The 12,676-nt window shown below is 41.6% G+C and overlaps 1 protein-coding gene across 10 annotated transcripts in view; it reads right to left on the minus strand.

The window, feature by feature from the left end:
- Window positions 1-12,676, minus strand: part of UNC5D (unc-5 netrin receptor D) — a 585,797-nt gene that overhangs the window by 250,718 nt on the left and 322,403 nt on the right. For all 10 annotated transcript variants that reach the window (XM_073219006.1, XM_073219009.1, XM_073219010.1 and 7 more), the window contains exons 2-3: window positions 10,928-11,146; window positions 1,095-1,238 (exon numbers count right to left, since the gene is read on the minus strand). In XM_073219006.1, the coding sequence (XP_073075107.1) occupies window positions 1,095-1,238; window positions 10,928-11,146 (363 nt within the window). The remainder of the gene's footprint in view (window positions 1-1,094; window positions 1,239-10,927; window positions 11,147-12,676) is intronic.

Genomic DNA, 12,676 nt, shown 5'->3' on the forward strand with positions numbered 1-12,676 from the left:
TGACTCTTACATCAAGAGCACAGTTTACAAGATGACTTCTCCTTGGCCTCCCAGGGCTCAGTCATATTGCAGGAAAGGATCTCCCAATCTCCAGTACCGTGAAGGTGAAATGTATATTTTGAGATGAAGATTTCATTTCCCAAGAAACATAAATGTCTGTGCAAATAGCAGCTCACTCCTATTCTTAACCCCTAAACCACTGACATCTGCTATGAAGAATTCCTTGAGTCCTCAAACAAATCCCCCTCGTCCTGTATTCTTTATGGCACTCTCAAAAGGCTGAATTTAAATAAAACAACAATATCCATCTCTGCCCTCCATTTCACAATTTCTTTCTGGAGTGGCTTTTAGACATAATAAACGAGGTCTTATGGGGACCCAGGGGTTCGGAGGGGAGAATAGGCATGGGTGGGCTGCAGATACGTTAAAGGAGTAAAAAGGAAGTTAGTGTATTTCTATATGTGCTTGAGCTGGTAAAAATCACTGAGGCTGAAATATGTTAGAGAAATCTTGGACTCTCCTGAAAAGCAATTTTCTTCCTACTTTTTTTTCCTGGATATCTATTTTTTTCTTTTTTGGTCCTACTTGGGCAAACAAATGTTTTAGTTTTAAAACCCATTTCCACATCTTAAAATGCAGAGGGAAGAGGTTTTAATAGTAGGCTATTTAATGTCTGATTTTTTTGGAGACCTGCTGGAAAATACAGTAAACAGCCATTGCTCGACTTTCCCCATCACTGCCCCTTGGACTTTGCCATCCATAATGAACAGCAGAGAATCCATTTGTATGGGTGTCTTTCCTCTCAGGAGCTATTTTTCCTGGCATTGTTGAGGCACCTGCACTCTGACAATCTAGGCAGAATCTCTTAGCCAAACTGATTTTGCTGATTGTACTCAAGAGGAAATTATCAAACATTTAAAATGCAGTTTTCAAAGAGGAAATCGAGTAGAGGTAGAGACAGTTCTGATGGTTTCTTACTGGCCCCTAATACTTATACTGCAGAAGCACCTGGCACGTGCAAAGCTCGTGTGCAGCTCTGTGGAACACTTGTTCAGGTGTCTGCAGGGCAAGGAGGTCATCCAGGGTGTACTCACAGGCTATGCGCACGGAGGCCTTCCTGCTCTTGGAGGTCCCCAGGTGACTCCATGCCACACACTGGCACCAATAGTCCTCTGGCCCGTGGAAGTCCTCCACCTGCTGCCTGGTGACGTTGATAAATACCTCCCGGACCTTCAAGCCTGATGGGAGATAGAACAAATCCACTGAGGCTGCTGTATTTCCCAACCACAAAGGCTAGCCAACCCTTTTTGTGTTAATTAAACAATTCTGTTTTTTAATCAAGGCACCGTTTTAATTACTTTGACAATAATATATTACAGCTAATTAAATTCCAACAACTGAATCGGCTGGAAAGAACAAGTGTAAAGTATTACCAACCTATGTGGCTCCATCCAGTACAACAGCTTTCGCAGTACCTTGACTTTGTACTTTGTGGGTATAAAATCTAGCCTGAGGAATGTAGCACCAAAGTTAACTGCTGGGATTCTAGAAGCCAAAAAGACTTCAAGACACCAACCTCAGAGACATGGTTCCAGGTGGTTCTAAATGCCCCCACCCCTCAGAGTAGTGGTGTGCAGAATCATGCCAGCAGTGTGGCTCAATACAAAGAGGGGACAGCGGGCACGCAAGGGACAGGTGAACTGGCTGGGAATCCAAGGGAAGGCCGAAACCTTGGCTTTCAGGCTCCGGATAACAAACACGACAAACACAGTTGAACTCAGCCTCACAGCCCTGAGAGGAGAGCCCAGGAAGGCCCCGCAGCAACGGCATGAGGTGGCGAGGAATGGAGAGACTCACAGAAAGCACAGCCAGGCTACATCTGCAAAATGGGATAAAAGTATGACCTTGACATTTTTATGTTTTTTTAAAAAATTATTACTATTACTTTGCCTTCTTCTTCTAATAGAGAATTTTCTTGGTGGTTCTTAATGGTGGTTCTTTCTTGGTCCACTGACCAAGGACCAGAAGGCTTTCTTTCTTTGGGCAGGACAGTCGCCTTGCAAAGAGAGCCAAGGATGAAAGGCAACAGTCCTCATTACTGCATGTGCGCATGCACACACACACACCCCAAACCACACATGAGAGACACACAAGGAAAGCATGCTTTAGTTAAGGAGATGCCCACCCATGCCCCTCTGCTGAAGGCCATCCAGTAGTGTTGCAAGGATAGCCATGAACCTCTGCATCTCAGGAGATGGCAACTCACTTGTTCACAGGAAGTTGGACAGGGGAGCAAAACGGCCAGGCAAATAGAAGACGGCATCTCATAAATACAAGTAGCATGTACCTGATAACTTGTGCAACTCTAATAAGCAGGAGGAAGTCCAACCCTTTAAATTATTGTGCAAATTACACCCATCAGCCTTTGTTATGGAGTAGAGTCTTATAGACTATAAAAATATGACTATGGGACTGATATGCTAATAAGCTTTCTACGCTGTTGGATGGTTTACTTGTACACAGACTAATGTTGGCAGCAGATGAATAATTGCTCTGCATGTACTAAACATAACAGAGAGGCACAGAACTTCATCATTTGTCAGCTTTATTTGTTTAAATGAGAAAAATGCTGACAGCAGTTATTGTTGTAATCCCCTTATTTATCAGATAGAAAACACTAGTTACTCTTAGCAGGGCTAATTCTGTTGGGAGACTAAAAGTTAGAGAATTTTCAAGCTAATTGAAGGTGTATGCTTTTATATGCAAAGAACAGAAATGTGTAAGACAGGAGGAAGGAAATGGTGAGAGAAGAAGAATGAGTATCATTTATTTCTGGTTGACATCTAATGAAAGGGCTCTAGTTCTCATCCTAACTTGTTCTGTAGAGAAAGAAAGATTCCGACAGAGTATTTAACATTCAGCGCCATGCCAACTGCAGCCTGGTGCCTTCCAACAGCTGTCCCCACACCTTTCATCTACTGCCCATTACCACACTCCACAAAACCCACCAGAGGCATCCTGCCATGGTTGCTCTTGTCAGTACGCCTGGTGATAGGCACTCAGGGAGGAAATCTGATACAGGGTTCCAGCGCTTACCAACCCTCACAGCTTAATGTCCCTCAATGGTTTGCTGACTAACTAGATTCAAGAATGAAAGTCAGAATCCCTCTTCCTGTTGTAAGATGCTTTCCACGTCCCAGACCACATAGAGGCAGGAAGGGACTTAAACCTAGGTCCTCTGCCCTTTCCCTGGGCCACTTTATCCAGCGTTGTGCCCACTTCATGCCTCGATCTCCACACTGTCATGGTTCATGATTGGGGATGAACTAAGAGAATGATTTATGTAGCTTTCCACAGACAAAGGGCCAAACAACTATTCCAGTACAGGTTTCATGAGTAGGATATGGCCTTGCTCAATTCTCTGGGAGAGAAAAAAAAAACAGTCAAACTCCCCAGGAAAAGTAGCCATATCATATTTAAGAGACTTCTTTAAAGGACTTGTCTGCCTGGGTATCTCACTCTCTCTGATGCCTGGATTTAGTTCTGAGATAGAATCTCCTTACTCTGCTGTCTACTGAGACAGAAAACAGCCCATTAGGCTGGAAGAAGCGAGTCCTGCACTTACATGAGGGACTACATTTCACTTGTCTCCTACTAGTCCAGGGTTAGGACCTAGAAAACAAATGCTTGAACAACGAGCTTACCCGTATTTTGAATAGTGTATTGTTACATATCACTTCTATGGCCCTTTATGTTTATTAATGGCATCACATGTATTACCTTATTTCATCTTAACACCATGTTATTTTTCATTCTATGGTTATTATTTTGCCCCAGTTCCCATACTATAGGAAATAGATCAAAGATATCAGATGGTCTGTGGCATACATTATTGGGGGAAAAAAAAAGTACTGAATGCCTCGTATGTTCCGGCCACAGTGCCAGGCACTGAGGGTCATGATTCCTGCCCTCAAGGCTAAAGGCGGAGACATTTTGATCCACCCTGACACACGGCGTGACAAGTGCTCTGACGGAGGCAGCGCACACAGCTGCCAGGTCACAGAGAGAGGCACCTATCCTCACCACAGCATCAGACAAAGCTCCTGGGGTGGGTGCCTTTCTACCTGGAGCTTGAGGGTGCTGTCCTCACCCAGTGTTTAGCTTAGCACCTAGGGCAAGGTTCTGGTGAGGACACGTGAATATGACACATATTTGAAGTTTCCCAACTCTGAGATACAGGGAAGCATTTTCACAGAACTGTGTGTTTCCATTTCTTGGGAGGCCTTAGATGTCTTCAGGCCAACAAGCTCCTGAAAATAATAAATTAAATGTAGATAATTAAAAGGTAGAACCACATTTCATTTCACTGGTAGATGCTTAATTAGGGCTAAATGTCTTTTGCCACTTCATCCTAGCAACAAGATTAAAACGTATTTTGATTAAAAAAAAAAGTCATCCTTCGAATGTGCAGTGTGCCTGATGAATACTCTTCAGTTTCCCCTGATAATAACCACTCCACGTATTCCTCAGAAACACCACAAGTTCAGTCTTAAGTACAGAAACTAAGAACATACCCAAGCTCTCCAGTTTCTTCCACACCAGAGATTAGAATTAATAAGCACAGAGGTGTCTGGAAGAGGAAAGCAAATTAACGTGATAGTGTTGTCTGGTAACAGAGAGGGAACCTCAGAGGCAGACATGAACCCAGGGTGGTTATTCAGATGGCACCACATGAAGGACTCACTCAACATCATGCTCACAACTTTGGGGGAAACATGGTCACTTTCCAATTCTGTTGCCCCAATCAGTGACTTCTCTCATTCCTGTCATCACTAAAAAACTTCCTCCTGTGTGGAGAGTATGCCCTGAGGTTAGGGCCCAGAGCCAAAGACTTCCGTCTCCCACAGGGCTACCAGGAGCTCTGAGAACAACATAAAGACTAAACATAAGCATAATGAGTGACTCACAGGCAAGTAAAATGTTATTCTGTGAAAGACAATGATGTACCTGTGAATAATATTAGTGCTTTTATCTTTCTGGAATTGTAAGAGTTTGTAATTTTCTATTTTTATTTTTATTTTTTGAAGCATCATCACCAGCCACTTGCCCCTTGAATACACACACATACACACACACACACACATACACATATGCGCACGTGAGTGTGTGTATAGCAATTTTATATTTATCATTTTGAAGGCTAACCTTGACTGGGTGGTACTTGCTATGCCTCAGGCCCTGAACTGAGCATGTCATGGAGGTTCTCTTACCCTCACAACATTTCTACGTAGTAGATATAATTATTACCCTCATTTTACACATGAGGAGACCAGGGAGAAAAAACGCTAAGTAGTCCAGCTACCTAAGTTCACAAATGGAGAGCCAGCTTTCAAACAAGGCGCTCTAACACTGGTACCCGTGCTCTTGACTACTACTACTATCTTCAGGTTTTTTTCAGATCCTTATAATTCCCACTTCAAATAAAAAACACAGACCTGAATGTTATATAAACAGAAAGGCCTGCAAAAGTCCAAAGACTGTGGTGAAGAATTTCAGGTTTAGAATAAAGTTCTGATCGGTATCAGGAGCTTTTATTCATTTACATAAAACAGTGAGCTGCTTTCTATCTCTGCTAAGGATGGAATGAGAGAGTAAATGGTCCCCAACTTTTTGTAAGAAGAGTTAAATTAGACATAAGAGACAGGGCCTTCATACCCTGTTACAAGAATGGAAGGGATTCATAATATTCTTCTGAAAACCTGTTAAAAATATGTCAGTTCTACGAAGCACAGATGAACAAAATGAAATCTGGGGCAGGGGGGAAAGGTTTCTACAAAAGTGAGTTTTAAACCCACACACTATCAATGGAACACTTGAGAGATTGATTATTTATGTGATATGTGGTCTAAAATATATGCTTTCCAAATGTGCCTTGGTGATTTGTGAGTGGTAACTTCGAATTAATGGTTTTCTGGGAGATACTCTATTCAAATCCCCATCACCAGTACAGTTTAGTTCTTAGATATAAACTTTAAAGATTTAATAGATTTTTATTTCTACTCCTTTCTCTTTTTTCAACACAATCCATTAACCTTTTATCCCCAGAGTGATTCTAGTTATTTAAACAGGAAATCACACACAATGAAATCCCTGAAATGATATTCCTTAGGAAGAAAAATATTAGTTTACCAGAGTGGAGACTTTTCCCATAACACATTGGAATACGCATTATTTCACTCATTAGAGTTCAATATCTCCAAGGTAGGATAAGATAAGAGCCATGGAGCGTTGTTAAGGGAACTCCTGTTTTTATTGAACAGTTAAGAAGTGTTTCAGTTTATTGATAACTCTAGCTTCCCACAGGCTGTATTATCCTGATTGCTAAAGATGGATTTTACTGGGTTTGTTGTTTTCTGTGTGTGTGTGTGTGTATCTACCTGTTTGTTATATTAAAGCTCTTAATTTCTGTTTCTGACCACTCTGTCCTTTCTCAGGGGTATGATTCTTGGGTTGGGATCACCTCTCAGCTCCAAATGTTAATGGAGGACAAACACAAGGAGGAAGAGCCCCCGTATTTCCAAATGAAATGAGGCAGGACAAATAAAGAGAATCCCACGGCTGGTGCAGAGAACAGGAAGTGTACATCACTAAGAGGTATCGCCATGTCTGTGCAACACAGTAACTCACGTCAAATCAACAGTGCCTGGTACAGGAAAGAACTCCAGTTCTGGGTTTTTTGAGCTAAATTGCATGAAAACACACCATCCTTTTTCTTCTGATTTGAACTGTTAGATGACAGAGCCAAATTACTGGAAAGACCAAAGGCAGTTTGCAGCCTTTAACAACTGAAAGGACTTATTGCTTCCAATTTGGAAATACAGAAGATTCTGGGTCTACTCCAGACACTCCCAAGTCCTATGTATTTCTGTTACTAATGTGAGGAAAGAAAACCTGTATGTAAAAAGAGTATCTAAATTCTCTAGGATTTCAGAAATAGAGAAGATGTTGGTGAAAGATATAAGCAGCTGCTTTCAACTTCTTACAAGAACATCGGACAATTCTCTATCTCTGGTCGAATATGATCCCACTGCTCTTGGCCTCTTGGCGTCATTTACTTCAACTGGACTGGCAGGAATTATTTTACAGTCCCCATCAAAAGCCATTAAATCTGTAAAGGTAGTCAAGCCCTGTGCTCAAGCCCAATATTGAAAACCCAAGGGAAGTAATGCATCTATTTTTCAATACCTGAGGCCATTTTGTTTCTAACCTTAATTGCACTTATGCATAGGGCTGGGGTGTACTATCTCCATTCATCTTGCTCCAATTTCCACTATTCCATGATTAATACAGAGCTTAGGAAACAGAATTGCTGCAGTGCAGTAGAGAGCAATTTTCATTAACTACACACAAGAAAACTGAAAAAGGAGAGACATTTCTTTCCCATTGATGCCATCAAAATGACTTAGTTTTAAAAGGCTGTGCTTAGTTAATTCTTTTCAAAAAGGTAGCTGCTAAAATTTAAATTCTTTTTCAATGGCATTTAAAAAAACGGTGCATAATTTCTCCAGATTATGTCATTTATGAATTTTTGTCTTCCTAGTTCCTTTGAAATTTGTGACTTCTTTGGCCTTTTTTTTTTAAAGTAAGGGGAGAGGGGAGACTTTTAGTCAGAGGCAGAAAATGTAATCAACACTCTGCAAGATGTGGAGTTGCCTAGCAATGCTGGGGGAATTGAAAGAGGAAAGCAACAAAAAGAAAAGAATTCTATGAAATGACTAAAGGGATGCAGCATTAAATTGGCTAGCAATACTTACAAGAGGCCTTTTAAAGAGAATGGATATAGGCTTTTTAGCAGTGGTATAAAAAATAGCTGACCATTTTTCAATGGCCTTCCTATCCTTCATTTGGAGCAGTTTACCTAATGGGATTCTGCTATTTTGAGCACCTTCCTGGACAAAATCTAGGACAGAGACATCTGCAGATAAAACATATAGCCCCACTGAGGCATGGACGTCGGAGTCCTTTCCAGTTGGTCTAATTTGAGGAACTTTCCTGACATCCGGAGTCAGTCTGTCCTCTTCTTTTACCTTGATTAACCAAATCCTTCTTTGAAGAAGAAAACCATACCTGGAATTCTGGAAATGCCTCTGTATCTTTGGTTGTTATACACTTTTGCCCAGCAGTGCCAACAACACCATGAAGAATATGGGATTTGGACCTCACAGAGATGGCAGAAACAGGAATAAAGAAATCCCAATGGAATAACTACAGAATTTACACTTGGGAAATGGAAACACTAAACAGATTCGTGATGAAACATGATGAGCCAACTGCTGAAACCCATCTTTATGTCAGCCAGGATATCTGTCAATATTTTGACTGGGAAGGACAGCAGAGGAATCTGTATGTAGAAGCGGTTTATAGAAATCTATCTCAAGTGGGAATCAGGAGATCTGTGCCATGAGCTAGGTGGATCTTTTGGAACTTAAAATGTTGAATGTGTAAAAGTAGGCTGTCAGGGTTATCACTGAGATCCCTTCCAGTTCTCACACTCAGATTCCAGAATGCTAAGTGGGTTTTGGGTCTGAAGAACATCTCTAAAACAGGCACTTTTGTTGTTAATCCCTCATACTAGTTCCAAACTGGAGAGAATGGGGAATTGAGATGAAGTTTTAGGTGTTTCTCCAACTTTTGAAGTTACTTTGCAAGCTTAGATTCAATCAGAACTGTGAAATGTTTAGCACTGTTTATATAAATGTTTAGTCCTTTGTTGCTTTCTTTACTGACTCCTAGGCAGAGACAGAATGTCACCTGAAATCTTTCTGAAATAACTGTTCTCCTTCCCTTTGGAACACAGTGTATTCGGCTTGCTTACTTCTCGCTTGGCTGTTATTCCTCTTTCTGGCTTGTCGGGGGCTAGATCTCTGGCCCCATTTCCTTTTCATATTATTACCCATTCTCTCTCTACAATCTCCACCTACAGAGTCTCATTCCTTATTGATGATTACCAAATATACGTTTCTCTCCCTGAACTTGACCAAGATCCTAATCTACCTCTCTTCATTACATCCCATAAGGATTTCAAATTCTGCTTGTCTAGTGACCTCAGTCTTTTCTCCTTGCTAATGTAATTACTTACATTAATCATATCACCCTTCTGCTTCTGTTAAGAGATTCATTTTTATTCCTCCCCATCTTCCTCAATCATTCATTCAGCTATTAAGTCTGGGGTGTGGAAGTGCTTCTCACACCTGATATCTAGTTCTTCCTTCTGTGGCTACCACTTCTCTTAACTGAATTATGCAAGCCTCCTAACTTCCCCATTCTGGTTTCTCCTTACCATTCCAGACACTTGTGCTGGATTCATCCTTTGAAGCAGAGGCCCAGCCATGGCATTTCCATACATCAACATAATCAGTCCCCACCACCAGCAAACTATCCATAAAGTTAAATACAGAACTCTTTGCTCTGGTATTTGAAGGCTTTCAGGCCACTGACTGAACCAAGTTCTCCAGCTGTCATATGCTATTCTTCTACATCAATTTTGTATTTCAACCAAACCAACTTTTTCCTGACCAAACAATAGCCTTTCTTCCATTTGCTGCTGTTGACCTTCAGACCACCGAGAAGCCTCTGCCCCATGGAAACATTAACTACATCTATTTCAGTTACATATTCATCAATGTCCCATTCAAATGCTGTTGCTGCCACCGCTCCTGTTTTTGGTTTTAGTTTTACCTTTTAATCCTCCATGGCACCATCTGTGTCTCTTCAAACATTGACTGTAACTTCATTTGCCCTGCACCTGTGGGTACATTAGCCTTCTACCTCTCAGTTAGATATACAGCCCTAGAGTTCAGTGTTTGCATCGTACCATTCTTTGAATACTCTGAAAGGCTTAGCCTCGTGCATAGAATGACCTGGTTTTTAGTTAATAATTAAGCTGACCTGATTAATTAATTGATTAAGCCAATTATACTCAGGCTTTCTGATTTATTCAAAAGCTGGTTATCTAATGAGTATGTCAGGACTAACAGGATCAGAAATCTAGGGTGAGGCCAGATAGGAGTCCGGCTGAGGCTAAATTTTCAGGTACTCTGAGGGGCCAAAGTTCAAAAACATATACAGCTTCTGACACATCCTTAAATTTAAGAAAGCTGTAAATTTTGAAAGTTTTGAGTCAAATGATCTTGCTTTGAGATCCAGCACAAGCCCACTGTTTACTTATCATCTCTGAGTCTCAGTTTCCCTCCCTGCAACAAGGCAATGACAGTATTACTTATTCCAGAGAGCTGTTGTAAAGTCAGTAAGATAGTGTCTGTGAGGTGCTCAGGTAAGGTCTGGTATACAGTAAGTGCTCAATAAACACTAACTAGCAGGATCACTACGACCACTTCCCTCACTCATCAGCCAAATTAGCCAATCTAATAAAATAAAAATGGTCCTGACAAAAATTCTTTCATACTGGAGATCCAATTTGCATTTAGTCATCAAAGAAAACTCAGAAACCACCGACTATGGAGAATGAAGTACAAAATATTATTATCTAGGAGGAAAGACTAAAGATGTTGAAATTATGCTGCTTAAAGTAAGTTAAAATCTATTTCCCTTCAAAAATATTGAGAATTCAGAAAATGAAAGCAGTCGACTGCCTGGTTTTATTCCCAGGGAGAGTATTAACTTCCAGACAAAATTAGGTGTGAAAGTTATATAGCAGGAAAAAAAAAATACTCCTGTACTGTACAGACTGGCAAAGGATCTGTGGAGTCATTTCAATATCTGATTGCATCTGATATTCCTGGGATGATGTTAATATGGTCTCATTCCAATAAGCCACAGCGGGTGGTTCACACAGCTCTGTTTGGCTCGTTCATGGTGCGAGCATCTGAGGGGCGACCAGATTCTTGGGACAGCCTCCCCTTCTTACCTGAACTCTCGTCCAAAGTCTCCTCGGAGACGTGTTCATTCTGATGGACCCACTCGCCATTGCACTTGAAGAATATCTGCATGGCTGGCCTTGCTTTGCACCTCAGTGCGATGGGGTTGCTCTTGATGATATAGGCGTCCTCTGGCTCCTCTATGAAATGAGGTAGGGTCCCAGGAGCTGATGGGATGGATTCAGGGAGGGCTTCACCATTGTCACTTCCTAGGAAATGGAAGAGGGTGTTAAAACACAGCCCACGCCAACAGCATGTGCATCAGGACGCAAAGCACAGGCCACGCCAGCTCTAAGCACCTGTGCTGAAGAACACTGCCTCACGTTAACGCAACACGCTTGGAAGGTCTGTGCAGATGAATTATCTTCTGGCGGCTTAACTAGCATCCTGTGTCCACCTATGGTGGGCACACACTTAACTGGACAAGTTAAGATGATGAGTAGGAGACCCCCTGCGGTGCGGACTCTGCGTGTCTTTGCTGAAAGAGTCAAGATAAGTATCTGCAGGGTGAGGGGCTGAATCTTAAGAGTGGTTACCTCAAAGCATTCAATCAGGCCCCCAAGCTGCCTTAAAACTTTGAAACAATAGTGAGAATAGATTTAGTTCTCCCATAAACGAGAATGAATAATGGTGATGTTGGCAGAGGGCGCTCAGTCTTTGAGACATGCACAAATATTCCAAACTGTCCACTTTCTTTCCCTATTAAACTTTTAGAGATTGTCTGGTATTCTTTCTTGGACAGGATTTCCTCCAAAAAAACCTCACCAACTTACTACTAAACCTTTTAAAAGGAAGGCCCATTTGTTCTGCTTGCCCATGGTCATCATTCTCTGCCCCCAGATGCCTCCCCCATAGACTTGAATCTCTCTTTCAAGGTTAAGAAATTAAAACGAATCACAAAAAAATAGCCATGAGCTTTTAATTTAGGAACTATCATTTTATTTCCTCAAAGGGAAGAAACAGATATGACTCCCTTGAAATGTAGAGAGCTGGTAAGTGGAGAGAAGCAATAAAAAGGGAAAAGCAGAAGTCAAGACTTTGCTTCTTTGCTTCTTCAACTACATTTCATGAGGACTTAAGACCTAGGAAGCGGCCACAAAGTCAAGAGAAGCAAGATGTGACTGCAGAGCCATGTGGAGGTGAGCAAGAGGAATGGTACCTTGTGGCTTCCGGTGGCCATTCCAGAGAAAGAACAAAGCAAGCAGGGACTTCAACATCAAGGTAAACTATGCCCTGGGAAAGGTTATCCCATTCAAAGCAAACCAGTCTTTAGGACTAAGCTGGGGAAATCGTCCTAGTGACACCCCTGGACAAACAGACCCGCTCATCAGGAGAGTGCCTAGGCCCAGGGGGCATCCTGTCACCTAAGTGGGCTCTCTGTATGCCACCAGCGTAATTCTGAACAAACAGAGCCTCTTACTATGCACACACAAGTCAATAACCTTAATCAGTGAGCACTGTCAAAGGTAAACATAATCTGCAACATTAGGGATAATGTCCTGTTTTAAGAACTTTTAGGGGGCATCCTCAAATGTAAATAGGGCCTGGCTTGAATGTGAGAGGTATGACTGCCTGTCATTATATTTTTGTGTAAGGAAGAAAATAAAAGACCCCGAGTTGTGAAAAAAACTCCTTGCCAGTGGAAACACATAGCACCATTTGTGTTACAACAATGAACTGGACATAACAATAGCTTGACTCAAACTGTTTTATTTTTCCATTAACTACATCAGCTCGGA

Source organism: Manis javanica, chromosome 12 (genome assembly GCF_040802235.1).
Source record: "Manis javanica isolate MJ-LG chromosome 12, MJ_LKY, whole genome shotgun sequence".
Taxonomy (NCBI): domain Eukaryota; kingdom Metazoa; phylum Chordata; class Mammalia; order Pholidota; family Manidae; genus Manis; species Manis javanica.